The sequence below is a fragment of the Engystomops pustulosus genome, chromosome 3 (genome assembly GCF_040894005.1).
Source record: "Engystomops pustulosus chromosome 3, aEngPut4.maternal, whole genome shotgun sequence".
Classification (NCBI taxonomy): Eukaryota; Metazoa; Chordata; class Amphibia; order Anura; family Leptodactylidae; genus Engystomops; species Engystomops pustulosus.
The window spans coordinates 165891606-165919577 of NC_092413.1; the positions used below are offsets into that span (position 1 = coordinate 165891606).

General features: G+C 35.7%; 1 protein-coding gene across 3 annotated transcripts in view; it reads left to right on the top strand.

The window, feature by feature from the left end:
• Positions 1–27972, top strand: part of SI (sucrase-isomaltase) — a 180484-nt gene that overhangs the window by 121654 nt on the left and 30858 nt on the right. For all 3 annotated transcript variants that reach the window (XM_072142894.1, XM_072142892.1, XM_072142891.1), the window contains exons 23-44: positions 178–227; positions 1155–1322; positions 2215–2376; positions 4859–5062; positions 6773–6930; positions 11055–11223; positions 12261–12357; positions 13559–13671; positions 13751–13876; positions 14661–14789; positions 16914–17024; positions 17607–17669; positions 19028–19144; positions 21068–21152; positions 22147–22285; positions 23060–23193; positions 23353–23387; positions 23936–24052; positions 24991–25139; positions 25455–25539; positions 26324–26380; positions 27219–27343. In XM_072142894.1, coding sequence (XP_071998995.1) covers positions 178–227; positions 1155–1322; positions 2215–2376; positions 4859–5062; positions 6773–6930; positions 11055–11223; positions 12261–12357; positions 13559–13671; positions 13751–13876; positions 14661–14789; positions 16914–17024; positions 17607–17669; positions 19028–19144; positions 21068–21152; positions 22147–22285; positions 23060–23193; positions 23353–23387; positions 23936–24052; positions 24991–25139; positions 25455–25539; positions 26324–26380; positions 27219–27343 — 2593 coding nt within the window. The remainder of the gene's footprint in view (positions 1–177; positions 228–1154; positions 1323–2214; positions 2377–4858; positions 5063–6772; positions 6931–11054; positions 11224–12260; positions 12358–13558; positions 13672–13750; positions 13877–14660; positions 14790–16913; positions 17025–17606; positions 17670–19027; positions 19145–21067; positions 21153–22146; positions 22286–23059; positions 23194–23352; positions 23388–23935; positions 24053–24990; positions 25140–25454; positions 25540–26323; positions 26381–27218; positions 27344–27972) is intronic.

Genomic DNA, 27972 nt, shown 5'->3' on the forward strand with positions numbered 1-27972 from the left:
TATCATTTGCCCCAGAGCTTAGGGAGGGGGATGGGAAATGGAGAAAAGTTAACCAAACAAGAAAAAAATTTAGAGACAAGAATATATCCCAGAACTCTATCTTGACATAGATCTTCTATATCTACTTCAAGTTTTTAATTTTGCTAAATTATAATGATTCCACATTTCTATCTTCAGGTACCATAGAATTGGGCAACTATATTTTATATAATTTTTCTGTTGTAAATGTAAGTATCCTTCATACCACTATGAAAGTTATTCAAGGTAATTTACATTAAATATACCCATTAAAGGAAATCTATGACTTAGAAGAGCTCCATTTAAACCAAGGACACTCACATTTAGCTGAGGGAACCCTGATACAGGCACTTTTTTTTCCTCCTGCCTGTCCACGACTCCTTCTCAGTATTATGATTCTGCATTACGATTGGCCACCACCCCAACCAAGTCATGCCTGTGGAGCCACACACGGTGGTACCACACAGCAGCAAATCCAACCTGCTTTGCGGCGGGCACTGGTGAAAACTGGGTACCACTTAGACTCTGCTCCCAGGTTTCACTTGGGTCATCGTCTGCATTGGTTCAGTGGGTCCACTACCCCTGAATCCTGACAAGCGTTTCAGCATTCCTGAGAACCTGGTGGCATCACTGGCTCTCAGGAACCTCTGAGTCCAAGAGAGGGGGCATAATAGAGTCTGAGCCTGAAGCGTGAATATTTGATTAGAAGAGGAGTGCCGAGCCCCCTGTGTTAGGAGCACCCGCTGCTAATTTACATAAAATATACAAACGTTTTGTGAAAAAATGACAAGGTTTATGGAAAAAAAGAGAAGTGCTTGCATCAGGGTTCCCTCAGCTAAATGTAAGTGTCCTTGGTTTAAATTGAGTTTTTCTAAGTGGTACATTTTCTTTAAGTAGTTTTAAAAAATTTTGTAAATGTAATATTTTAACATGTGGGTTTTGAATAAAACAATACTCACCAGTAATGTATGATTTTACTTTGAACAATGTTAGTGAAATTGAAGGTTTCCAATGTTGGTAAACTGTATCTACCCTAATGCTATTCAACATAGCAGTTAAGAAAACTTATTGATACAACGTAATTGAATAATTTCATCTGTATTTATAAATCTCAAATTCTTATGATCATTTCACAGAACATCTTAACTTTGGAAGCAACAGTATCAGCTTATACTGACCCCAATAGCCTAAAGTTTGAAGAAATTAAAATCTATGGACTTGACCAGGGAACATTAGCTGTAACAGTAAAGAAGGGTGGAGTTATCCAGTCCTCGCCTCATTCATTTAGATTTGATAACAGCAAGGTGGGTTCATCTTAAGGTCTTTCTTTTGCCTTTCTATAATACATTTTTAATTACTAGATGAAATATTATTAGAGTGACTACAAAATAAAACTCAGTTAATACTTTCCACAAAAAACAAAACAGTCGTTTTTAGATATGAAACTAAGTAAATTAAGCAGACATGCCATGAATAACATTAAACGCATTCTGGAAGTTCACAACCCCTAGTTTATCATAGTTTAACAACTACCTCATGGTTATTTTATACACAGCCCCCTCACATCCTTTGGATTCATTAGATACAGCCCTCCTCACCTCCAAGGATTCCTTATGTACAGCCTTATATGGCCCCCCAGCAGCTCTGGGCCCTGGAACTTACCCAGGTATGTGCCCAGTGCTGCCACCAGCACAAGACTTATGGTTCAAATAACTCACCCATCTACTAGACCTATGGGGATGTCTACCATCTTTAGATTGTATTGATTACTTGCAACCTAGATCAATTCTGCATTTCTGCCATCCACAATAGAGCCATGTGGTACACATGCACCCCTCACATACAAATTTAATTCTTACATCACTCACACATAGGAACATGTATGAAACTGAATGGTTGCAACATTGTATGCAACAATTTTTGGGGTATGTCATGATTATGAAAACCCCCCAGGGATGGGAATAAAAGGAACACAACAAACCCAGCTCATGCTCTTGTGATCCCCGATACTCTTGCCAGTTGTAAGAATGAAAACCTGAAGCATCACATTTAATGCAGGAAATAGGAGCTGGAGAAAAGTTGATATGTGTTTTCTTTTTCCTCTCTCTGGCTCCCTGGGGGTTTTCCATGAATATTTAAAAAAATATTCATGTTATCCAAATATACGTTTTCATCAGCTTTTGTACTTTATTTTAGGTGTTACATATAACCGGACTACAACTGCCACTTGGAGAGTCTTTCACTGTAGAATGGGATCAGTTGGGTCCTGTCTCAACTCCTGATGCTGAGAAGTTTGATTGCCACCCTGAACCTGGAGCTGATGAAAGCAAATGCTTGAGTCTTGGATGCATTTGGGAGGTATGCAGGGGTGGATTAAGAATGTCAAGGGCTCTGGGCTGTATGAATATTATAGCCTCTACAAGTCTGAAATTCAGTTCCTACATATGGTGCCAGAATCAAGCTTTTGGGGAATGGATGATGTACCCTTCAAAGGTCCTGTAATGGCTCTTATGTACATGTGTATTGAGAGCAGGAACAGATGTCTGAGGATTTCATGGGTGAAGGTCTCTCTCAGTATACCATGTGGTGGGTGTTATGGGTGGCCACGGGTCCCCTAGAAGGCTAGGGCCCTTGGCTACCCCTCAAACTGCCTATTTTATAATCCACTACTAGAGGTAAGGGGTGTGATAAAATTAATTAAATAGAAAAGAATGCAGGGTACACAAAGGAAGCTGTTAATGCTTTTGTAACAATGGTATAGAAATAAAATTGTATGTAACTTTTTTGTATAACACCAATAATGATGATTTTAAATAACTAACACAAATCTGTAAATTTTCACAGAATGCTATGTGCTTTGCAGAGGAGTCTCCAGGGAAAACATGTCACCCCTAATTGTATTTACAGTGCATTTAAGACCCTGGAAACATTGTCACTTCTGCTCATGATCAACTGCATGATGACACATTAGAATCAACACATCACATACTATAAATAACTGTGGTATCACATAAACAGTTGTGCAAGGAAAATCACACTGGGAAAATGTTCAGAATATCCTCTGATGCCTAAACTATTCACGCTTGGGGCCTACAGAAATGCTCAAACTATCATTTACTTTTTCCACATATTTCCATGTTTAATATATCTACTTTATACTTTCTACTGCTTTGTTATAGTCATAAAATCAAAGCTTCAAAAATACAAAGACACCTAGAAGTATAGAAACTGAAGTTGTTGGCCAGACTAGGCGCACACAAAGTACTGCAACATTTTCATCTGTTTGTGATAAATTTGTTCCATTGTAGCTTCAAAATCACAGATCTGAATAAAAGGAATACATAAAATTGTGACAAAATAGCAAGTTTGGGTCAACTATAAATTGTATATCATAGAATACAAGAGAAACAGTTAAGGACATATTTATTAAGATATCATTGGCATCTATATGAGACCAACAAATGGCATTCCTATCCATCTGCTGTTATAGGAGACCACTAAAGACATACTTGAATGAGATTGAGCTGCAAACAGTGTATATGACAAATGCATTGGATTTTACAGGTGTAAAATTTTGACAATCTTTGGGGGAAAAAAAACCTGGAATACATCTTTAATACAGATGATGATTGAATGATTGAATTTTAGATTTGGCGTACACTGTTCAGCAGCTCTGCGTAACCTGGACATGTTGCTTGATGGGCTGCACAGCCAATCAGGCATCTTTACACTGGCATGCCTAGTTGCTAGGGGTGTAAAGCTGCCAGATTGGCTGATCAGCAGCTTATCAAGCAACATGTCCAGGTTAGGCAGAGCTGCTGAATGGAAAGTCCGGGTCTTTCTCATCTCTAATATTTAAGTTTTCTTTATTAGGATAGGTTTATGTACAGTAGGAACCTTAATAACATAATTTGAATATATAGGCAGGTATACAGCATTTAAAATGAGTTCTAAATTAAAATACCGGTACATGTTTTCAACAAAATTAAAATTGAAGTGAATTATTTTTTTAGATATTGCTACTCTTGTTGAGTAAGATAATACTTTGCTGTTAGTAGAGATGTCTAAGAGCTGTCTTTCAACTTTCTCATGTTTCCTACTGGACATAATTCTTCACTGAGTGGAATAGGGAGAGATAAAAATTTACTTTTGTTTCATCTCAATACAAATTAACCAAATATACACAAGCACCCTTCATAGTGTATCCCAAAACTGAGAGTGTAAAAGAAAGAGAGATGCTACTTAGCTCCTAAGTAAGTACTTGGACAGAACTCAATATAGTCAGCTACTACACACAAGAGATTCACTCAGTATAGAGTATTGCTTAAGAGAAAAAGACTAGCCTTTTCTCCCAGCCGAGCTACTTCATATCAAGTTACTATCTAGCTAGTGCATAGCTACAATCTAAGATCCTAAACTCCTAAATTATTAACTCGGTAATAGATTATAAATGTGACCCTAGATATTTCTAAACATAAAAGTTTAGCACCAGGCTCCATTGACCACTAACTTTAATACAGGAGCCCGTTTGTGCTCACCATCAGTTGCACTATGGTATTAGGTTTACCTTTGATGATAAATGTTTAGAAACGCGTAGGGTCCTATTTACAATCTTTTACCAAGTTAATCAGTCGTTGAGGTGTTTAGACTGTAGCTATGCAGTAGTTAGTTTTTTCTCACAAGGTGAAAAAAGTTAGATACCTGCAGAATATTATTATTTTTTTTTTATTATAATTAAGAAAATCTACCTTCGAATTTTTCTGTAGGGACTAAGCCTAAAGACAGCATGTAATCTTTACCTTTTCGAGTTTCCCTTTAATATTTACTCCTTCTTTTTCAGGCATCCGCTGCAGAAGGAATTCCATATTGTTATTACCCATCCAATTATGGCTACATCGTTGATAATGAGCAGACCAGTGACACCGGGATCATTCTTAATATCTCACTGCCTGCTGGAATACCACAACGCTACACAAAATCCAAGAAAATCACTAAACTTTCTGTTGTTGTTACATTCCATAATAATCACATGCTTCAGTTTAAGGTAATTGACCCTGTTAGTTGGTACCACAACATGTGAAATGTTGGGGTAGCTATTGTAGTTTGTATTAATAACAGTAGTAATGGGTAGAAAGTAGATAACAGCATGTCTACATGTGAAATAGAATAATGTCATGCATGGCAGATTTGAATATATGTGTAACATTCAATCCAAAGAAACAAAGCCTCAGCCCAAGATATTTCTGTTGCAAATTTGCCAAATGAAACTTACCCAAAGCCAGCATGGCACGTCTATACAAATGTAAAATAGATTTATACATTACATAGCCATAGGTTAAGACCTGTTCACTCAGAACTGTTCCAGCCATATAGTACTTATTGCAGCTGTACTTGCTAACAGCCACACTCAGCATACATGTATCCTTAATGGGGAGCACAGGTGTCCATTTGACTTGGCTTAGTTTTGGCTAAGAATTCAAATTTCTCTTTAAGCCAATTCAATAGAATATTCAAACACGTAAATAAAACCCTATAAAGATTGTAATTTACTAACACAGTAACTGGATGGCCATACATACGTAGGATATCACATTTCACCACCATATCAGCATACAGTATTATCTTGGAAATTAATTTTGTATAAACTGTACATGTCTGCCTTCCAAAGCTTAAGAGTAAAGAACATATCTGCAAGTCCTGCCAGACAACTCTGGTACTAACTTTTCACTTCTAAGAGCAAGCGATTAATAATGTTGAAGGTTCAACAAACCACCTACCTGAAATCACTCTCTGAAATACAAAGCATAATATTAATTCGTAAAGAGAGCCACCGCAGTTTACTGTTTAAATGCTGCTGAAAAATCCATTTAAATAGCTAAACTGCAAGCACCGCCACTATGATGTCATCTTGGAGCCTCCCCAAAATAATGCAGTGAAGCACTGCTGGTGTACGTGCAAGAACAAAGGAATTTAAATGCCGCTGTCAACATTTAAGCAGTTAATACCTGCGGTCAGTGCTGGCATCAGACCCAGACTGTAACAGATTGGACCATACCCCAATTTCCACAAATCCGCTTATTACTATTTATCACCTTAAAGTGAAAAAACTGAAAAAACTGAATGAAGATCTAGTATATTAAATAGCATTACAACTATTGTATTCTTAGTAGGGATTCTTGCATTAACATAGTGGGGCAGATTTATGAAGCTGTCTGAAAGTCAGAATATTTCTAGTTGCCCATGGCAGCCAATCACAGCTCCCCTTTAAAATATTCATGATCACTGGTAAAATGAAAAGCTGTAATTGGTTACCATGGGCAACTAGAAATATTCTGACTTTCAGACAGCTTCATAAATCTGCCCCAATATCTGTCCCACAGTAGGTTGCCTCCCTCATCTGCATAAGCCTACATAACTAGGCTAGTACTACTCATTGGGGCACCTTATCACTAGTGAAAATCCCTGTGCTATCACTGTCTTATTATTATCTCACACCTGGTATACTTAGTGGGTTTGAGTAAGAAAACTTATAATCAAACTAGTAAGTTTTTTTTTTTTTTAATGAGATTCTGTTATCATGTGATGGACTTCTGGGTACATTTAATTTGAGTAACAGAAAAACTTGTTCTGATCAAGTTCTTAGTTGTTTTTTTTAAATGGCAGGAATTTCAAACGATATTTCTGCTTTCCGACAATCCAACATCTGTGTTGCACACATAGTCAGTGCTTGTCTTCACAATGTATTTTTTCACAGATCTTTGATCCCAACAACAGACGATATGAAGTTCCAGTAACACTGAATAAGCCAAGCCAACCAACGGGTACAAAGGATGAACATCTTTATGAAGTTCAAGTTGTTAAAACCAGGCCATTTGGACTTAAGATTATCCGGAAAAGCAATAGAGCTGTTATGTAAGTTACATCAATACTACTACAAAGAAAGTCATCTATAAACTCTATCTCTTTTTATTAATAATTGACAACAAGTTAGATAGCAGTCAGTTTACCTACTCATCACTAGAATATCAGCTCCTTTCTTTCAAATATTTTGCAATCTGAAAGGTGGAACCATGCAGTTTCTGAAAACAGTGTAACTGTACTTTATTTTTAATTATGTTTTAATATTGTAATGGGTGAGTGATGTGAAGATTTTTGTAACTTTACTAAAAATTTCCCCTCTTTCTCTATTGATAAGATGATTCTGTATTTTAGCCTATATCAGTAATGGCGAAACTTTTGGAGATAGAGTGCCCAAACTACAACCAATACCCATTTATATGTCGCAAAGTGCCAACATGACAATTTAAGTAGTAACTTATTGATCCCTGCTGTATCACAGGTTTCAATCGTATTGGGGTCCTGAGTTCACCAATACAATAGATAGATGACGCAGAAATTTGGATTGTAGCTTCCCTTCAGGATCCCTTGAAGAGGAAGAATCAGGGGAACCAGAGCGGGAGCTCCAACAATAATCCATCTCTATTCACACTTTCTGGCTCCTCCTGTAGTCCTGGCAGCCAAAGATGTTGCTTTAAAATGGTGCTGAGCATGGCATGTGGTCTTGGACCACAGGAGGAAGCTGTGAGTCCTGTCTGGCAAACTCTCTGTTTGCGTGAAGGCCTGGGTGCCCACAGAAAGGGCTCTGAGTGCCTCCTCTGCCACCCGTGCCATAGGTTCGCCACGAATGGCCTATATAATGTGTGTGTGTATGGCACATGTGAAAAGTTGCCGGCGGCAGCAAGTGCACTGGTGCGGGGACAGTGACGCCCCATGCCGGGCCACTCCCGGCCAGCTGTTCCCCCGCGCCCCGGAGTGAAGGTGGCAGATTGGGGCAAATAATCACAAGTGCTATCAATAAGCTAGCATTTGCGATTATTTCAGGGCCTCTGTGCCACGTTAGTGATGAATAAATATGCCCCTATGTTTTCATTTTTGTTTTATCTGAATTCATCAAGTCTATGTATGTTGTTTTATTTGTTTTTTTTTTTTTGTTTGTCTCATAATAGTGTTTTTTTGTTGCAAAATGTTCTTTTTATTGGTGCACATATCCCTTGATGTCTTGATAAAATTTGGTAATGGTTTTTCAACTATTTGCTAGGGGCGACCAGAGTCATTTTGCGCCAAACTTGAGGCTAAATGAAAATTTTTGCCATCATTTTTTGCCATTTTTGTCATTGCATGAATTCAGTTCAGTTTTGTGAAAAACAGTCTATGCAAATAATGAATTTGGCATATTTTAAAGTGACTTTGCACTGTTGTAGGTTCATTTGGCACAATGGAAAAATCACAAAACAGCATTTGTACCAAAACTGTGCCAAAACAAGCTAAACAAACAAAATCCCATATAATAGAGTTCAGTAGTCAAATACATTTTTTAAGCACATACATATATAAAATGGATTAAGCAAAAAAACAAATAGGTGGAGTAGCACCATGGTATAATGGTTTCAAACTCAAAATTTGGTGCAAGCTCCAGAAAACCCAACTCCCAGGTGGTTGAGTAAAAATTCCAAAAGATGAAGACAAGGCAGCACTCCTTGTGAAAAAAGGTATTTATTCACCCAGATTAAAAGTGTGACATTTCAGCTTCATTCGTAAGGTATGCTTGAAAATATCTCCATTGTGGAGCTGAAACATCACACTTTTATCCTTAGTGAATAAACACCTTATTTACAAGGAGTGCTGCCTCATCTGCATCTTTTATAAAATGGATTATCCATGTTTAATAAGAAATTATTTTAATGAATATATAAATATGAAAAAAAATGTTGTTCAGTAATATTTAATACATTTTAGTATCCAGTAATTTGGATATATTCAAAAAGAAAACTGTATAACCTTAATATGCTCCAACACACTAATAATTGTCCAATGTGTACAATGTGTGAAATAAATAAATAAATAAATAAAAATGGTATATTTTGGAATTTGATTGTAGGGATACTCATTTTTTAAGTGACAACATTTCTCCCTGGCAAAGGAGAGCCAGCATTCATCTTATTACTGTCTAAGTAACCTAGACAGTTTACACCACTATAAGGGAAGTCTATTACTATAGTTTTCCATAACCAAGACAAATGTGGAACTTCTCTACATCCAAGTCTAGGAGTAGTGCTAGGTAGTGATAGGTCTCAAGTTCTATCTCAATATTCATTGTTTCTGTTATTATTTTCCATAACGGAAGAGAATACGACAACATTAAAGGTGGTTTTTCACTTAGTTTTTCATATATATATATATATATATATATATATATATATATATATATATATATATATATATATATATATGTATATATATATGTATATATATAATAAAATCTAAAATATAATATTTTATGATATAAAATATATCATAAATTTCAAACCATCTACAAGTATTAATGGATAGGAGTATCACAGTAACCATAATTGGTACAGAATATTTTTAAAGACTAATGTATATTGGAAATTCAAAGCCTAACCTGTATTCTAATATTTATTCAACTGTTGTACTACTTATTGATTATAAGTACAACCTGAACCTCATCCAATAGGAAATTTTCTACAGAATGTCAAATATGTGAATACTTCTAAAGCTGCATTGAGTATGGATGTTATAATCTGTGTTTATGTTTATGTAGAATTATTTGTTACATGTTTTGGGGTTACAGGTCAAAATACTTACATACATCCTGTAACAAAAGTGTTTTGCTAAGTAAATTAATTAAGCTACTACTTTTTGGAGAGGTCTGTTATTTTAGGGGACCATTAGTGAGCCAGAGGGAATATCTTCAAGCACTTCCTCAGAAACTCATTTGTGCTTTGAAAGCAATTGATTCCTCTGTAAAATGTCAGGCTCTCTCTTCTAATCAAATTCAGAACAAAAAGAAATTAGACTTCCGTCCAGAGGGATTATTGCTTGTATCATCTGTCCTTTGAGTTTCAAATGCTTGAGACACTCAGATTAGAGATGTTGATGGAAATGTGTACAGCTGATATACTCTAAGAAATTGTCTTTTTAGCAGAGTCTAAACAGATGAATCATACATATGTTATGAACAACAATTACGCCTGTTGCATAAAGAAATGCCAGCAAGAAATGATTTCCTTTTTTACTGAAAATCTGTTTAGAGTATGGATGGCAACTTCTCAATAGTTATATGTCATGTTGTATCTGCTATTGTTTATTACTTTTAATATCACTCCATAAAATTATGAAAGGTTAGTTTTTAATTTTTAAATATTTTATTTACTTGGATGCAGGGGCGTAACTATTTGGGTAACTGCCATAGCAGCTGCTATGGGGCCCACAGTGTTGTGGGGCCCGGTTACCAACCTGACACAATGGATAATGGAGGATGTGCACTATTATATACATATAATGCTTTACATTGTAAAAGATAATATGTATATAACAGTGCACATCATCCACAGTACACATCATGAATTGGGCCCACAGATAAGCAATGTTGTGGGAGAGGGTGGGGACAGCAGAATAACAGGACTAGGGGTCTTGCATCTGTAATTCCTGCCATGTGGTCAGCAGTTACTGGGGCAGATCTGTGTAAGTATACAAATGTATATATCAGTGCATAAATGTGTGCACATAAGAGTTTGAAAGTGTTTGTACACAAATATGTATTGTCCGAGGGGGTTGGGGGCCCTATTCAGAAGTCTACTATGGGGCCCTGCCTCTCCTAGCTATGCCCCTGCTTGGATGGCAACAAATGCACCAATTTATGAATTCTTATTTAAATTATCTTTTACCAGGTCTCATGCAAACTGTATAAAGGGTGACCGATCATTATTATGGTCACTGGTTCTCATACAGTTAGCATATAGTACAGTCAGCAGCAAATCTCTGTTTGCTACTGTTGTTCCTACACGATAAACATTTGTATTTCCATACTTGCATTCAAATGTATATTATGGCCCTGTATCAGTTGTTTAGAGCAATTAAAAACGCAATTTTCTGCCCATTCTTATACAAATGCAATTGTTTTATAGCTGATTAATAAATTAACAACTGATTTTTACTATGTTTGCATTTTCCAGTTGGGATTCTCAGTTGCCAGGAATGACATTTGAAGACATGTTTCTCCAGATTTCTTCCAGACTTCCATCAGAATATGTTTTTGGATTAGGAGAAACTGAACATCCGCATTTCCGCCATGAAATCAATAGAAAAACTATAGGTCTATTTTCTAAAGATCAGCCTCCTGGAGTAAGTTGCCGTTTAAAGGAATTGCAGATGTTGAAAAATTTATAATTTCATTTCATCCTGAGTGATTCACAGAATAGACATTTTCTGCAAGAGATAAGCCCAAACAAGTACAATGACCTTCACAAAATAAATAAATAAAAATAGTATGAGCATTATTATTATTATGTTAAACAATAATGTAATACAAGGAAAACAATGGATAAAATGTTGAGATGCAGATTAATCAAACAGTAGTCTATAACCTAAAGTATGGCCTGAGTATGTTTATTAAATAATACCAATATATATTCTCATTGTTTAGCTCTTACTCAAGAAATCGGTTCAATAATTGTTTTGCTCTTAGTCAAGAAATCAGTTTAATATAATATTGTGCTATGCTAGTTAAACTAGAAAGGAATATGGAGAAGGGAAGACCTGTGTGTGCCACAGCCTCTATTGGTTGGGCTGTGTGGAGTCGTTCAAAATATTTGAAGGATAATGGTGGACAAAAAGAGGGTAAATGGCACGTTACATAGTCAATGGTTCATATCGGTCAATCAAAGTGTAGAGCCAATCCAGCAATATAAGTGGATTGTTTATTGGTAAAACGGCTATTCATTGTGATGCTAGATTAGTGTCTTCAGGCCAATTCTCGAGAAATGTGGAAGCAAAGTCCCTGTTTTTGTATCCACCATTATCTTTCACTTGACAAGAAATATACTTTCTTTACATGCCATGTTATTACCTACACATGGTACCCAGTTGAACTTTTTTTTGCAATTCCTATTCAATTGTTCACAGTTTTGAAAATGTCTAAAGAATAAAGAAATTACCATGTTTTAAAGGTGTGAATTAACAGGACATATTGTTCATAAGATTTAAGGCACAAGAAATCAAGTTTGGATATAAACCAATAGTTCACTTCTTCTTATTGAGCCAAAATAGCTCACTGATACTAAAACAGCTCTGATGACTGGCTAAATGGTGCCCTGAAATCTATTGTGCATTTGTCTAATACACAATTACTGATTATTATTGCACTTTTTTTATTCTTTCAGTACCTTGTCAACTCATATGGAGTTCATCCTTTTTATATGAGTTTGGATAAAGACGGCAATGCTAGTGGAGTCCTTTTGCTAAACAGCAATGCTATGGGTATAGTTTTTTTAATGTATTGTGTCAAAATTATCAAATTACTTTTCAGTAACATTGATATTTGTAGTTTGTACTTTCTAGTGAACTGATTTGCTGTTCATTCCTGGTTTAAAACAAAAAGTGGCATTGTAACATACAGATTTTAGGCTCTGTGATAGTTTTAGCTAGCAGAAATACCTTTACCCCTTTTGTATCTTGACTATGCTGAATACATAATGAGAAAAATAAAATAGGATTGCCACTTTTGTAAAGTAATTCCAGTGGCTCAATCACTACTCAGACAGTTTAGTGTTTTTTTATTACTGTCTGTATATTAAGTAATTCTTAGGTTCAGACTTTATCACGAGCTAGTGCATTGTGTGCAAGTCCTAATAAGCACTATAATCCAGGCTATTCTAGGCTATCCTAGTGCAGACTACAGTAAATTGGCCAGGGGAGTCTCTGTCTAGCCCCATGCCCCAGTCATTTCCACTTGGCATGTTTATGGAGAGGAGGGGAGAAAGACACAATTCCTGGCCATGCGCCAAAAATTGTGACTTCCTTGGCTTACAAGGAATGAAAAATGCTTCACTCAATGCATGTTCTAGGATTCCAGAATGAAAAACAAACATCAATTAACGTATTAGCCAAATGCAATTAAGAAAAATCACAATTTTAGCAAGACAAAAGAAACACCTTCAGTAAACTGGATTTGTATTATTACATTTTATTATATAAAGGCAAGTATTGATGAATATTACTAAAATACCATCAGATTTGTTAATAAGTTATATATTAAACTTTTATATTAAAAAAAAAAAAAAATATATATATATATATATATATATATATATATATATATATATATTCCATTATTATTATAGAAACCATTACATAGAAAGGTAATGGTAATGACCAAGGAGATTCTATAGTGTCATTGATTGTAGGTGATTGACACAGTTAAACTCCTTTTGATGCACAGGTCAAATAATTAGACAAAAAATCTCAGATATAAGTCAATAAGAAATAGTATTAAACATTTAAAAAAATACATCTTTATAAAATACTTGTTCCAGTGTATATTTTTAATTAGTAAAAACAACAAATAAACAAAACTACATAACTACACTAAACTATTTAACTACACAGTTAAATCTATAACAGGAGGAAGCCTATTGAACTGCTTCAGTTTACATTTAATATTTTAATGTATTGCTTTTAGATGTGACTTTACAAGAAACCCCAGCAATAACTTTCCGCACTATTGGAGGAATTCTGGATTTTTATGTAGTCCTGGGTCCTGAGCCAGAGACAGTTGTGAAGCAATACACAGAAGTAAGAGATAATCATTTTATCCTAGTTTTGTCAACTTTGGCAATTAAGGTTATTTACGATTTGTAATTTTTTTTTTTAGCTAATTGGGCGCCCTGTTATGCCCGCCTACTGGTCACTCGGATTCCAGTTATGTCGCTATGGATACAAAAATGACTCAGAAATAGCTGACCTGTATGTTAATATGAAACGTGCTCAGATTCCCTACGTAAGTCACATCAACAAAGCAGCAAATATATGTGTAAAGAAGCATGTGGCACATTCAACTGAGTAGGTGCGGCAGATCCAAAAACATTTACTCCAGCACTTGTTGATCCAATAGATTGTGCCATTTTGGTCCAGTGGATACAATAATTGTGGATAACTTATGACTGCTTCCATCTAATCCAATTTAGTTACAACACAAAAGGTCTATGAAGACCTCACTGTAACCCATTAGTCACTCTGTGTTATTAAAACATCAACATCAATATACATTTAATAGTAATATTTGTAGTTTGGGACATTTTGGGCCACTGGAGCACCAGAGTAGACAGTGCAATACATTCAGATATCAGATGCCACCTCACTCTCAATGGAATCTGGCATCCAGAATTACTAGATCACCAGACATTTGAAAACACACTTAAGCTAATTCTAAGAGCTATTGTGAGAAAAACTGTGATCCTGATTTTATGACAAAGCTTTATGTTTATTGCAATATGAAATATAAATATATCTAGTAATTTACATAATATTACCTGATAAGTATTTTAGTTTATGCCAGTAAGGTTTCAATTAAAACCTGTAGATCTTAAATTGTTGAATGTTGACAAGACCCACAGACATAATTTGTTTCGCTACAGAGCATAAAAACCTTAGGTACAAAAGTGTGGTTTATTAGAACACCTTTATGATTATATGTAATAAACTTAAGCTATATTCAATCCAATTAAAATGTGTTTACATGTATTAATCTAAAGAGTGTTCCAATTTATTATCCTATTCAACAGGATGTGCAATATGCTGACATTGACTACATGGAGCGACAGATGGACTTTACACTGGGTGAAGAGTTCAAGGGACTGCCAGCTCTGGTTGACCAAATTAGAGGAGAAGGGATGAGATTTATTATACTTTTGGTAGGTTAAATATATTTATAAAGAAATTATCCAATCTAAACAATTAAATTGTTTCATATATAGTCCACCCACCTCTCCCCTATCTAACATTATCCACCCTCAATGAATTATAATGGGAAGGATAGTAAACACGCTGTTTGAATGCATTTGACAAATCCTTTTGTTATTATGGGATAAACTGCTTCAAAATGTAATGTAATGGGAAGCACCTCTCTCTATTCTTGTTGTGAACAATACAACATATACAACCTATAATAGGTGTTCATGTATAGGTGAGTGTGATGAACACCCATGCAGGAGCCTCGCATTTAGCACATAAAACCCTGCCCACCTGTGCAGGATGGTGTCTTTATGCTGAATCCTACTCCCCTATCAACCAGCTCCCAATTCGGGAAACCACACTCATCAGAATCCCAGACCATACACACACACACACAGCCCAGGGGGTGCACAACCACATTTTGCACTCCCCCTACAACTTACGTGCCTATGAAATGCTATTTCAAAGAGTCACTTTCCTCCCCGATACAGTCACACACTTATTTCATACACTTATCACAGCTGTCACTATACGTAATTATGGCTTACAAGATGCATACAACAGGATCTTACACATACAACCAGATATATACTCTTCTAGGTTCCTTACAGTTCACCTGGACACAGACTACATATAGCTAACTGCTAGCACACAGATACCCACAGGGTAACACAGCTTAGCAATATTTAACCTCTTCAAAAGTATAGGGACATGTATAGCAAGAAGGAGCAAACTTATTAAAGGATAATTTAATATACAAGAGGCACAATACTTACACAAATATGATAAAACAAACAAACATACATAAAAGTTAAACAGTAAAAATAAAAAATGAGTAAAATAAAGAAAAACTGATTGGCAAAGAGAGGAGGAGAACCAATGAAATTCTGCACCACTCTGCAAAATTTGTTGCACCTCCTGAAATTGACCATGAGTCAGTGTTGGTATGCTCTTTTTGAATAACCACCTTTGTCATTTGAGAGGGGCATAGCTACACCTGTATCAAGGTGAAAAGTTGGGGACATGTTTTCTAATTACCGTATATACTCAATTCCAACGCCCCCAGCAGCTCCTCTTCTTGCCTTGGGTACTGTGGGTCTGTCTTCAGGTCTTCCAACTACTATTTTGGTTTTTCTGGCTCCTCTTCGAGTTCCTCCAGCACCTCTTTGGGTTCCTTCAGCTCCTTTTTGGCTTCGACTCACAATGACGTTGGGGCAGGGGCTGGCCAGCTATATACTTGGGGTAGGGGTTGCAGGATATATACTGAGCCTGCAACCCCCGTGTAAGACAAATGAGTTGATAAGAAGTAGTTTTTATTAGTTCTTTTGTTGTTGTTTGTTTCATCTACCTTACATACCCATTGACTTCTCCGCCAGCTACACACTGATGGACACAGGTATTGCTGCAGTCCAGACTGTTTAGGACACCTCACATATTTCTTTATATATATCTACACGTCTCACATCTCAACCTTCTCACGACACCACACCACCCTCTCTTTATCACATATCTTCTTCAAAGGATCTTTTCAGAAGCAGATATACCCAGCACATTTCCCATCATGAATTTACAAATCCAGCCATGCCAAACACAACTGCTAAATATTTAGCCAGTTGCCTTATATTTATTTTGATGGCTCTTAAATCCATTACGCTCAAGACACTAGAAATAACAGAGGATGCTGATCACAGACTTGTTGGCAAGAAATTAAAATTGAATATAAGTTTTGATTAGGCTGGCTTTGAAGTATAGCTATGCATAATCTATGCCACCATGCCAACTGTTTTGTTCCTGATTCAGGGCACATACAGAGGGGGGGGGGTAAGTATTTGGCCTGGTGTTAATTAAGTTATCTTATAAGGCAGAGGTGATTTCCCCTCAACATTAAGCTGGGAGAGAGGGTGCATCATAAACCATAATTAGTCCCATTAACTCAGATGATATAACTGTTGATAGAATGGGCATTTGACCGGCAGCTATCTAATTTGTATGGCCAACTAAATTGTCTAAATACATTAACTTTGGTAATTCACCAAACCATTGGCCATTTCTAACTGAACTAAAATCCACTCTTATGTGTTTAGGATCCTGCCATTGCAGGGAATGAAACCACTCCTTATGCAGCCTACGACAGGGGTGTGCAAGATGATGTGTTTATCAAATGGCCAAATTCTGATGAAATTGTGTGGGGAAAGGTGAGTCTAATGAAATATGGGTCTTCCTGTAAGTCAACTGATATGAAATGTATTAAGCTTACTACTTCTTTGAAATGGGATTGGTGCTTTGACAGACTATTGTTGTTCCAAATATACTTGAGCAAATCTGCAACAATGCTACAGAACACTTTGTGCTTATGACAGAGACCAGATGACAACCCATAAACATGGGCAGCTAAAAAAATTAAAAAATACTATAGCCACACAAAATTCTTATACATTTCATCAGGTTCAGTAAGAAATAAAAATCAGTGATATAATGCATTTAACCTTGCATTGTAGTAATTAATGGCTGTCCATACCTGTCTAGTACTCTATGTGTTCTTTTTGTAGACATTTGTGGAAGATATACCATCAGTCTATTTATCAATGGGATTCCTGCCGATAGAGCCCCTATGTATTACCTACTGTGATTTGTAGTTAAAAAAATTTGTGTTGACTATAGGAAACCCCTTCCAAAGCTGCAATTTAATAATAGACATGATACAGTAGGTTCCAAAATAACCCAATTTATTAACACATTTATAATGAGATAAACAGTATAATTTATTTTCCTATTAGGTCTGGCCAGACCTGCCTGGTGTTGTTGTAAATGATTCTCTAGACTGGGATACGCAAGTTCAGGTAAGGGACTGCTTAATGCTATACTCTATCTATTTATCTATCTATCAAACCATCTATAGATCTATATACTTCTTATCAAATTTCTTATTCTATATTTTTCATTGAAAATCAATGGGGGATATTTAATACTTTGTCCACGACAGAACTATGTTGTAGTTTGCACTAAAAAAACTGTCTGCACCACATTTATAAAGGGTTTTAGTTTTCTGGTGATTAGTTCGACAAGAGGGGCGTGGCTTAAGAAACTGTGCATGTTCTCTCTGAAAAAAGGTCTGTGCGTCAGAAATACTGTTGACCTGACAGAATTGTGTGCTAACTTTCTAGCATAAAGTAAGCCAACTAATAGGAGGTGCAAAGTACAACTAGACAGTCTTAGACTAAGACAGATTTATCAACCAGCATTAGACACTTTTATAAATCTGGTGCAGAATAAGACGGTCTAGTCTACCTCTGCACTGTCTAACCTTAGGACACTTTTTATAAATCTGCCCCAATGTATGCTAAGTTTTGGAGGGCTTCAGGTTGTTGGAATGAGGGAGGTTCCTCCAGTAGAAAGATCAGCACAGGAATAGTGTTGTGAATGACAATGTGAGGAGATGGCTAAAATGCCAAGGAAAAGGTGTTGGAAAATATGCAAATACCTATTGCAGTACGGGATATGGAAATAGCCCACTTAACATCAAGCATGACTTTCAGGAAGCCTAGTGACATGATGCAGGATAAAAGCCAAACTAATATATCCATTCCAACACGAACATATTCCCAACTTTTGACGGGGTTGTTTTGATGTATTTGCATCTCTTCATTACAATGTAAATCACTGATTTAGCTGAGTGAGAGGCCTTTGACTAGGCTGGGGAAGGATAAGGCTGTCATTTCCAGAGAACAGGTAGTGTGTGGTGTTATGTAATTATGAGAAGATATACAACTATAGCAACGTTTAAACAAATCAGTGACAGAATATAGTATCAATGTAGCAAGCCAATGCTATTTGCAAGGTGTGCAGTTCTTTAATTTCCAATTCTTGTGCAAATACTATAGAGGGCTGATGTGTTGTACTTTACAATAGATTAAACAATTAGATCAAAATTTTAAGTATAGATCTATGTGTGACAGAGCTGTATTGCATCTTAAAGTTCACGTTTTAAACTGAATTCTTTGTGTGATGGGCATCCATTAAAGGATTAGAAGCAAGGAATTACTTATGCCTGAATCATTCAAACACTACAAAAATAACACTTTTCCTGCAATTTAATGTTTTAATGAAAAAAGGTAAAAGTCTTTGATAGTACAAGAAACAAAGAAAAGATAAAGAATAAATTGCATCCAAAACAATTAATATAATTATTATTTTTAAGCTATACAGAGCACATGCAGCATTCCCAGACTTTTTCCTTGAAAGAACAGCAAAATGGTGGCACAGAGAAATTGAAGATTTTCGAAAAGATTTTATTAGGTTTGATGGACTCTGGATAGTAAGTATATATCCTTATGTACAAACAATGGCAATATCAAATGTGATGCATGAAGATAATTGTGTTTCGAAAACTTTAGCTTTTTGTATAATTTGTCACTAATATCAGAAAGAAATGACAACAACTTTCATCTCATTAAATTAGTCAGATGTGTGATGGGAGTAGGAGAGGATGTGCTGTAACATTCAGTGTGGGTGTAATAAAAGACAATCTGCTAAGTCTGATAGGTTATTAAAGAACTATTGAAAAAATAACATGACCATCTTATTAGCAGATTCATTTTTCACACAAATTATTTGGAACAAATGATTTTGACAAAATAGTGTAACCCTTTGTAATTAACCAGGTTTCTGGATTAATTATTAATAAAACAGAATTGTCATTTGTCAAAATTACTTAATAAAGAAATAATCTAAATGACACAAGAAACAATGCACCGTCCATGTATTTCATTGGACATGCTAAGATTTGTGCAAAGTTCAAGGAGAAAAGAAAATGGGTTAACAAATTGTTCAAGAACAATTTGATAAAAAGGTGTTTTAATAAATTAATGAGCAATTAGAATGCAAGTTTTACATGTGTTTTGCCTACTAAATAAGGCACATATGGCTTTAGTTGTGGACACAAACGTTGGTAAAAGTGACCCATTATTAAAGCAAAGCAAGGCTTACCATAAGGGCCCTTGCACACTGTGGCTACCGTATGCTAACAGTATGAATAAATACCTTATCTTCATGTTGCTGAAGTTAGGGATTTGGCACGTGGCCTGCCATATTCAAAATCTAGAACTACTCCACCATGATTAGTAAATTACCACAAAAGAAAAGGAGTTACAGCATTCATAAAAAATCAATACATATAAATCTTTATTTTTGACACAAGACAACACAAAATTGTACTGTCATACACTATTAAAATGATGTAATTAATGAATTTTATGCAGAGGAAATCCAAAACAAAAGGTCCAGTGAGACAAAAAACCGCATGACTACATGCCAGGGTATATTGCTAGGTTCTATAATAAGCACATTAATATGAAGTAACAGACAAGTGTCCTACCCATTGTATGCTGTCTGTGGCTGCCTCCCGGACTCCCCAATGCGCGTTTCGCTCACGCTTCTTCAGGGGGTACCATACACACCTTTTGTTTTGGATTTCCTCTGCATAAAATTCATGAATTACATCATTTTAATAGTGTATGACAGTACAATTTTGTGTTGTCTTGTGTCATGCTCTATCTTTTTCCGTAAGAACAGCCTCCCTATGAGGAGGGGAGGGAAGAGGAATGCTTACGCCTCCATCTCTCCAGCCGAATGTATACTACACCCAGGTCCTGGCATACCAAACGTTTGTGTGATAGGAGCTTAAAGCTAAAAAAGTATACAAAACATTGCAAAAAAATGTATATCTATCAATATTGATGTGTCTGCTATTGCAAAACCATTGACAATGAATGATGTTCATGATTCATGAAGGAAACTGCTGCTGTTCAAATTGGAAATAACTGGGAACATTTTCCATGAAGACATTACTTATATGGAACACTGGACACCAACTACCAACAAAATAATTTTATCCTTAGAAACATCAATTAAAAAGCTTTCTGGTTAATTCAAATCCAGTCTCATTGAATATGAATGCATGTGTGAATTGTTTAAATTGCACAATTTTTTTGCAGATCATATGGTGGCTAAATTGCTTAAATAACATAGAATGTTGTCTAATGCTACATGATGTAGAAAAAGGAATTTTGCCTAAATGCTCTCATATGTCTTATATGTAGGATTTTTAGTATGAAAGGTGCAGCAGAATTTATCCTGTTTTATATGACCCCATAGACATCACATTGCATATGTTTTACCATAAGTCAACCTATAAAAAGTTTATAGCTCTGAAATCACTGTTCCCATTTTAATTTATTAGGATATGAATGAACCAGCTAGCTTTGTGCATGGATCTGTAAATGGTTGCCGAGATGAAATGTTGAACAATCCTCCGTACACACCAGGTAATTTGCATTTCATATACATTACACATGAAAAGATGTAACCTCCTCATATGTTATGTGTATTAAAGATAAAGGTGAAGATAGAGCATATGTACTGGTTGTGTGCAATACATTATGGTGATGTGTTCTACTGTACATAACACAATTATATCACACATTTACAAACCAAACTTCGAGAGAATGTATCGATTCTCTTATGCATCACTGAAATGCAACAGAAGTGGTAAAAACATTTGTCATTCTACCCTGGGAATATGCTTAAAAATACATATACTATGGGTGGAGCTGGGCTAGGTAATTTGTTCTACTCAAGATGGTATGAGAATTTATATGGAGTCGTTATTCAACATTTCTATAACAATATACTGTGCATACATAATATTTGCAAAGGAAAAAAATACATAGACCGGGGTGAGGATTGTTTGTTTTTTTTGTAGATCCTGTAAGGAATTAGGTCCGGGATTGTCGTCTCCTGGGGTAGAAGGGCACAAGTCCCCAGCACATCAGTAAATTCACTGTCCACACTGTGTGATTTCGGTACAACTGACCTCAACCAGTTTAATTCGTTGCATAACTGCAAAAATAAGGCCTAAGTCTCTCCGGCACTAACTATACATCGAGGTTCCTTACCTCACCAGGTGCTGGCCTACTGCCGGCACCCCCAAAACTCACAGTATCAATTCACTGCCACAGCTGCACAGGCTTTTGACGTAGCCTGTCTCTTCCCCAGGGTGGAGCCATTGTAGGAAGTCTGCACCAGGTACATGTGCAGGACTTCCAGCTGACTACTAATTAAACTTAATCAGACAGAGCCAACTTTCCCAGGTCTAACATCTGCTCAGCTTTTCCTTAGGCAAAATACACCTTTCATGCCCAAACACTGCTTTAGTGGTAGCTACCCTGCCACAATTCCCACAATCTCTCTGATGTTTCTTTTTAAAAGTTATCTCCTGTTTGGCAAAAAGTATATTTCTTTGCTTTCATTTTCTCTTAGCTTTAAGTGATCGCCATCAAGGAATAATACACAAGACCCTATGTATGGAAAGTCAACAACACCTACCTGATGGAACTCCCGTGAACCACTATGATGTCCACAGTTTATACGGATGGTCACACTCAAAACCGTCATACGAGTAAGGAATTTTTACAAACAAGGTTCCCACCTGTACTGTATTTAAAGGGCTATTCTGCTGCAAATCATTTATCATCTAATCATAAGTTAGATTAGTGTTGTCTGACCCTTGAGACCAGCCATTTGACATCAGCCATTTGACTCACTTGACAATGAAGTGATGGTCACTATTTCTACTCCATTTAATTTCTGTGTAAGAGATGGACACTGAGCTGAGTACAGGGTTTTTATGGCAAGTTTATAGGTTTTTCTCAGTCTTATAACTTACTTGGCAGTTTTGTGCTACAGAAGTGATGTAATACACTGTGCAGTGTGTCATGATCTACTGTAATAAAACATATATCATGTGACTCCCCAGAACAGGGAAATACTTGTTGGAACACTGAGAGACAGTTTAGTAGATACAACTAGAAACTTTTTAGAGCATCACAATGAACGTTCTGTAAGGATTATAAATCATCCTTAGGACAGGCCATCATTATCAAAGTAGCATTGCACCAATGAGGAGAAAACCTATTTCAAAAGTCCAAGTTATTGCAAGCTGTGGCACAATAGTCTAACAAGGCCACTACATTGTTTACATAACTGTTTTTTTTCATTTAAATGTTTGCTATAATAATGCTGCTTCTCTATACTGGTGCTATCACGCAATTGGTACCCAGTGTCAGTAACCCACATTTCAGTATCTAGTATATTATCCTATTGAAAGATACTGTCCTGAAAGATAATCACTTTAGGGGGAAAACATAAAATTGAAATTACTGTTTTTTCCTAGTGCTCTGCGCAACATCACAGGAGAACGAGGAATAGTCGTCTCCCGTTCTACATACCCAACATCTGGACAGTGGGTTGGGCACTGGCTTGGAGATAACACTGCTGCTTGGAATCAAATTGATAAATCTATTATTGGTAAGTACTGCACCAATTCATTTCTATAAATCATATATAAACATGTTATACATAAAAATATCACAAAACTGGAAAAAAGAAAATAATTGAATTGTCACTTTTGAGTGCTGAGTTCATTTTCAAATGAAACAACACAATGATTTTTCTTCTACTTTATAGGTATGCTGGACTTTAGTCTTTTCGGTATTTCATACGTAAGTAATTTTATATTGTATTTTAAATTTCTCTGTGAAGAGGGTAGAGGAAGGTGGAAAAGAGTTAGGGGAATGTTTGTTTCATGAATAAAGTGGAATCAAAAGTATGAGATCACTGAATTCCAACATCAGACCATCAGACGTCTTTACACTGGGGTTACATCTGTAGTTGAGGTTCCATTAGAGACTCCAATTGAAGCGCAATGAAGCGCATTGACCATTGTAGTCAAGTGGTATTTTGTGCCCATTTGAGGTTTCAAACAGTGGTTAATGCACCAGAGTATAAGAAAGCCCAGCTGGAGATGTCCAGCTACAGTAATATACAGTATTTGTGCTTTTTTGGATGAATGGGCTTTTTTCTGAAATAGGTGGTTTATACAAGACTATACAAGAACCTAAGAACATTTTGCTTGAAGGTTTACACAAATTAAAAGTTAAAAATTGATTTTAGAACTGGCCCAGGTTGAGAGCTTAGCTTACAAAAATTTTTTTAGTATTACACTATGTCCTTTTAGATTATGTTGAAATATGTGATTATGTTTATGTAGACTGGAGCAGACATTTGTGGATTCTTTCAAGACACTACGTATGAATTATGTGCTCGATGGATGCAGCTTGGAGCATTTTACCCGTATTCAAGAAATCATAATGGAATCGGATGGAGGGTACATTACATTTTTAGAAATATTACTTTGTACTATTTGCTTTTACTATTGCATGTCAATAGCAAGTATACTAGTCATTCTTATTTCGACACCATGATAGAACTCTTTTCTAGTTTTTATATTCTGTGTAAATTGTACATATGAACTTCTAGTTTCTAAAATCTGTGTATATAGTATGTGTAAGAAAACAGACCTTGTCATTCTATGACAAGTAACATATGAGAAACGCAGGTATTGTCTTAAAAGTATAGCTCTTCTCTTGGAGAAATGGGGCAAGCTATTTGTGACAGAATTCATTATAATTTGAACCAAAAACTGTCTTAAATACTTTGTGCCATATGTTTTGAGGGTTTGAGACAATTTTTTGTGACTAGTAGAACAAAATGAAAAAAAACCTCATAAAAAGTAATGTGGAATCACTCGAAAATGAGAACCAGAACAGTAGTATGTTTTTTGGGGGGAGGGGAGGTGTTGGCCTTGTTTGGTTTATCTTAGAGTGTGATAAATCTTAGTATGTTTTATGGGACTTTTTTAGTTTTTGATCAACCCCGTCTAATTTTGTTGCTACAACAGCTGGGGAGACGAAATCTACTTATGCATGCAAAAAAAAAAGAAACTAAGATAAACTAAAAAACGATGATCAGATACTTGGTTAAATCGAACCAAATTAGGATGAAAATGACAGAGAAAAATTGTATGCCAAGTTTGTGGGCAACTTGCCTAGCTGTGCAGTTTGTTACATTGTGACAGCTATGATAAACTTGCCCCCGTTTTGAAATATTAAAAAGTTATGTCTCAATTATATTTTGTTCTTAAATTGCCATATTGTTCTCATTACGGACTAATGCACAATAAACCTTTGATTACTGACATCATCATTATATAAAATATTTGCCTCAACGTCAAGAATTTGTATCTAACAAATCATTTTTTTTCAGCGACAAGATCCGGTGAGCTGGAATGCAACCTTTGAAACTTTATCAAGGGATGTCCTGAACATCAGATACACACTCCTGCCTTACTTATACACATTGCTTTTTGAAGCTCATACAACAGGATCCACAGTAGTCAGACCACTACTGCATGAGTGAGTAGCTTCATGTCACAACATATCTCGTATGTCATTCAGATATTGCAAGCTTTAACTTGATTTTTAATGTGTTTTATACCAATAATTCAGACAATTTATAAGACATTATATGTAAAGTTAGTGCTTGCTACATTTGTAAATATAGAGAATCTTGAAAATTATCCAAAAACATGGACATGTGGAGAGGCACCAGGTTACAGTACGTCAGATAAACATTATCCATCCATAAAATACACATTACATAGTTGGTGAACGTTTTTTTCTTTGTGTAGTAATTTAAATGACAATAACATCAGTTTAATATTCTTTAAGATTCATTGAAGATAAGATAACCTGGGATGTGTATGAACAATTCCTATGGGGAGCAGCTTTCATGGTCAGCCCTGTACTTAGGGAGGTAAGTAAAAATTAAATCCTTACAAATTTTATCTAATTTTTTTTATGCCTTACCTCTACTGTCCTCATGGCTCTGTGTTCTTACCTTGTCATGCCGATTGTTGTTGCCATAGTTATTCCCTTTCTAAGGTACTAGGAATACCTATGTATACCTTCTTAGCTCATTGGCAGTAATAAAACCACTTTCAGTCTGTTTTTTGCAGAATTCATTAAACAGTGTTAATATTTGTATTTTTTGGGGGGTCGTGTACATGTGTGTGTCATAAGCCCCCCCCCCCCCAATAAAAAAGAGGAATCTAGTGTTAATTTGATGAACAGTATAAATATTAATATTATAGCTCTTGTCAATCTTGAGGAGCTCCTGATGGCTAGGCAGAGGGAGCCATTTCCATACGTTAAACATTTTAGATGTTATGCTTGCTGTTATCTGTATCATCTTAGAGGGTAAAGCTGCCATTATGAAAACTAGCTTTAATCTTGATAGTTGTGTTGGGATCCCATCTATGAATGACTTCTGAGTTCTATTGATGAAGACATAAAGGGCAGTACCTGACAGATCATGATAGGGGATATATCTAACACAATGTAAGAGAAAAAGCTTCTCAAAGAGCACAACCCATTTAAAAATAAAACCCTGTGTTTACCTATGGAACCCATGAATTGTCCAGTAAGATACCTATTTAGGTTGTGAATATGTGTCCTGCTACATCTTTATACTTACTTAGAACATTATTCTTTAACCACAGTATCTATTAAGCATTTTAATATCTTTTTTGTCTTTGCAGGGGGCCAGAACTGTGGACATCTATTTTCCAAACACAGTTTGGTACAATTATCACGATGTGAGTAGTACTATATTTACATTTTATTGGTTACATTTTTTTGTTGATTTTCTTCGCAAAAATATTGAATTGTTGAGAAAGTCTAGTGCTTCAAGTGAAAAAAGAGAAGCTGCTAAACCAGGCATACTGCAGCTTACCCTATCTTGGGGGAAGGGGGGTTTGTCAAGTCATATAAGACCATTTTCACACAGAAGTATTCCAATAATTTGCATTAGTATCTTTGCGAGTTAAAATCAGAAATGGATTCTAAAAAAGAGTTACAAATCTGCCCATTTTGCTATGTCTCTGTTAAATCCACTCCTTACTTTGGCTTAGAAATACCTAAAGAAAATATCGAACAGATTGCTACTTTGTGACACTGGCCTAGTTCAGATTTACAGCTTCAAAAGAAAAAAGCTTATTAAAGCTTATTAATACAACAAAAAAGTCTGTTGGATTTTTCCAATTGCCCCAATAAAAAAAAAAATAGATTGGAAAGTGTTTGAGTTCACAGACTTAACATACCTTACTTTAAAAAATTTCAAAAGTTTAGAAGTTTAAGCCCAGTAGGAAGTGACAATATAAGTGTAAATGTTTGGCGCACAAGTTTTTTTTCATATGATAAATCTCGCCCCAACTATTGGATTTTTTTTTCTTTTTTTCCCATAACTACACTAAAAGTATGGCATACATTATGATTGGTATTGTATACCGCAAGAATGTGCAAGCATTGTAGAAGGGTTATTTGCCATATGAAATTGTACCATTTATCTCATACATTATAAATGATGATATGAAAGCATTACATTGATTAAGTTAATAAATGTTCATACATTTCAATGTCATAACTTTTTTAAAGGGTACTGCTGTACAAAACCCTGGAAGCACACAATCTCTGCACACACCCCTAGAGCATATTCACCTCCATGTCAGAGGTGGCTACATTTTACCGCAACAAGCTCCGGCTGCTAATACTAAACTCAGGTACATATGGTCTATATTTACTCAGAATAATCTGCATTCTAAAATATTAGATTTGATTTTTTGTTTTTCTTCTCAATTTACTTCTACAATTCTCCCTCTCTTTGGCTCTTCCCTTTATGGACCTCAGTAATATTTTACTTGCTAATATGCTCCAAAAAAACTTTCTTATTGTAATAGCAGATATGATAAAATATTCAATACTGGAATTTTCAATAGATTGCCATAAATAATAAAATTATGGTGCGAAAAAGTTAGGATGTGCCAGCTGTGAAGAAGGTGTAGCTAGTGAAGAAGAAATTACGTTAGTATACAATATTTATAGCATTAAAACAACGTTATTGGGGATTTGTGATATAGAAGTCAAATCAACAGTCATTAGAGCAGCTATTGTTAGGAAAGTGATGGATAAAGATGGTCCCTTCGTATTTGTGAAAAAGGACAAACAAACAAAAAATAACAAAAGATTTTTAACAAAAGATTTAAAAGTTAATATAGAGATATAGGGGAAAGATAAGAGACAATCAAAGGAACAAGTCAATACTTGGAGTCCTTGGATTAAGGAAAATATGATTGAGGCTTTCAGTATGTTATCTAGATCAAGGATTTGACAGAGGGAAATTCTGTGCGGA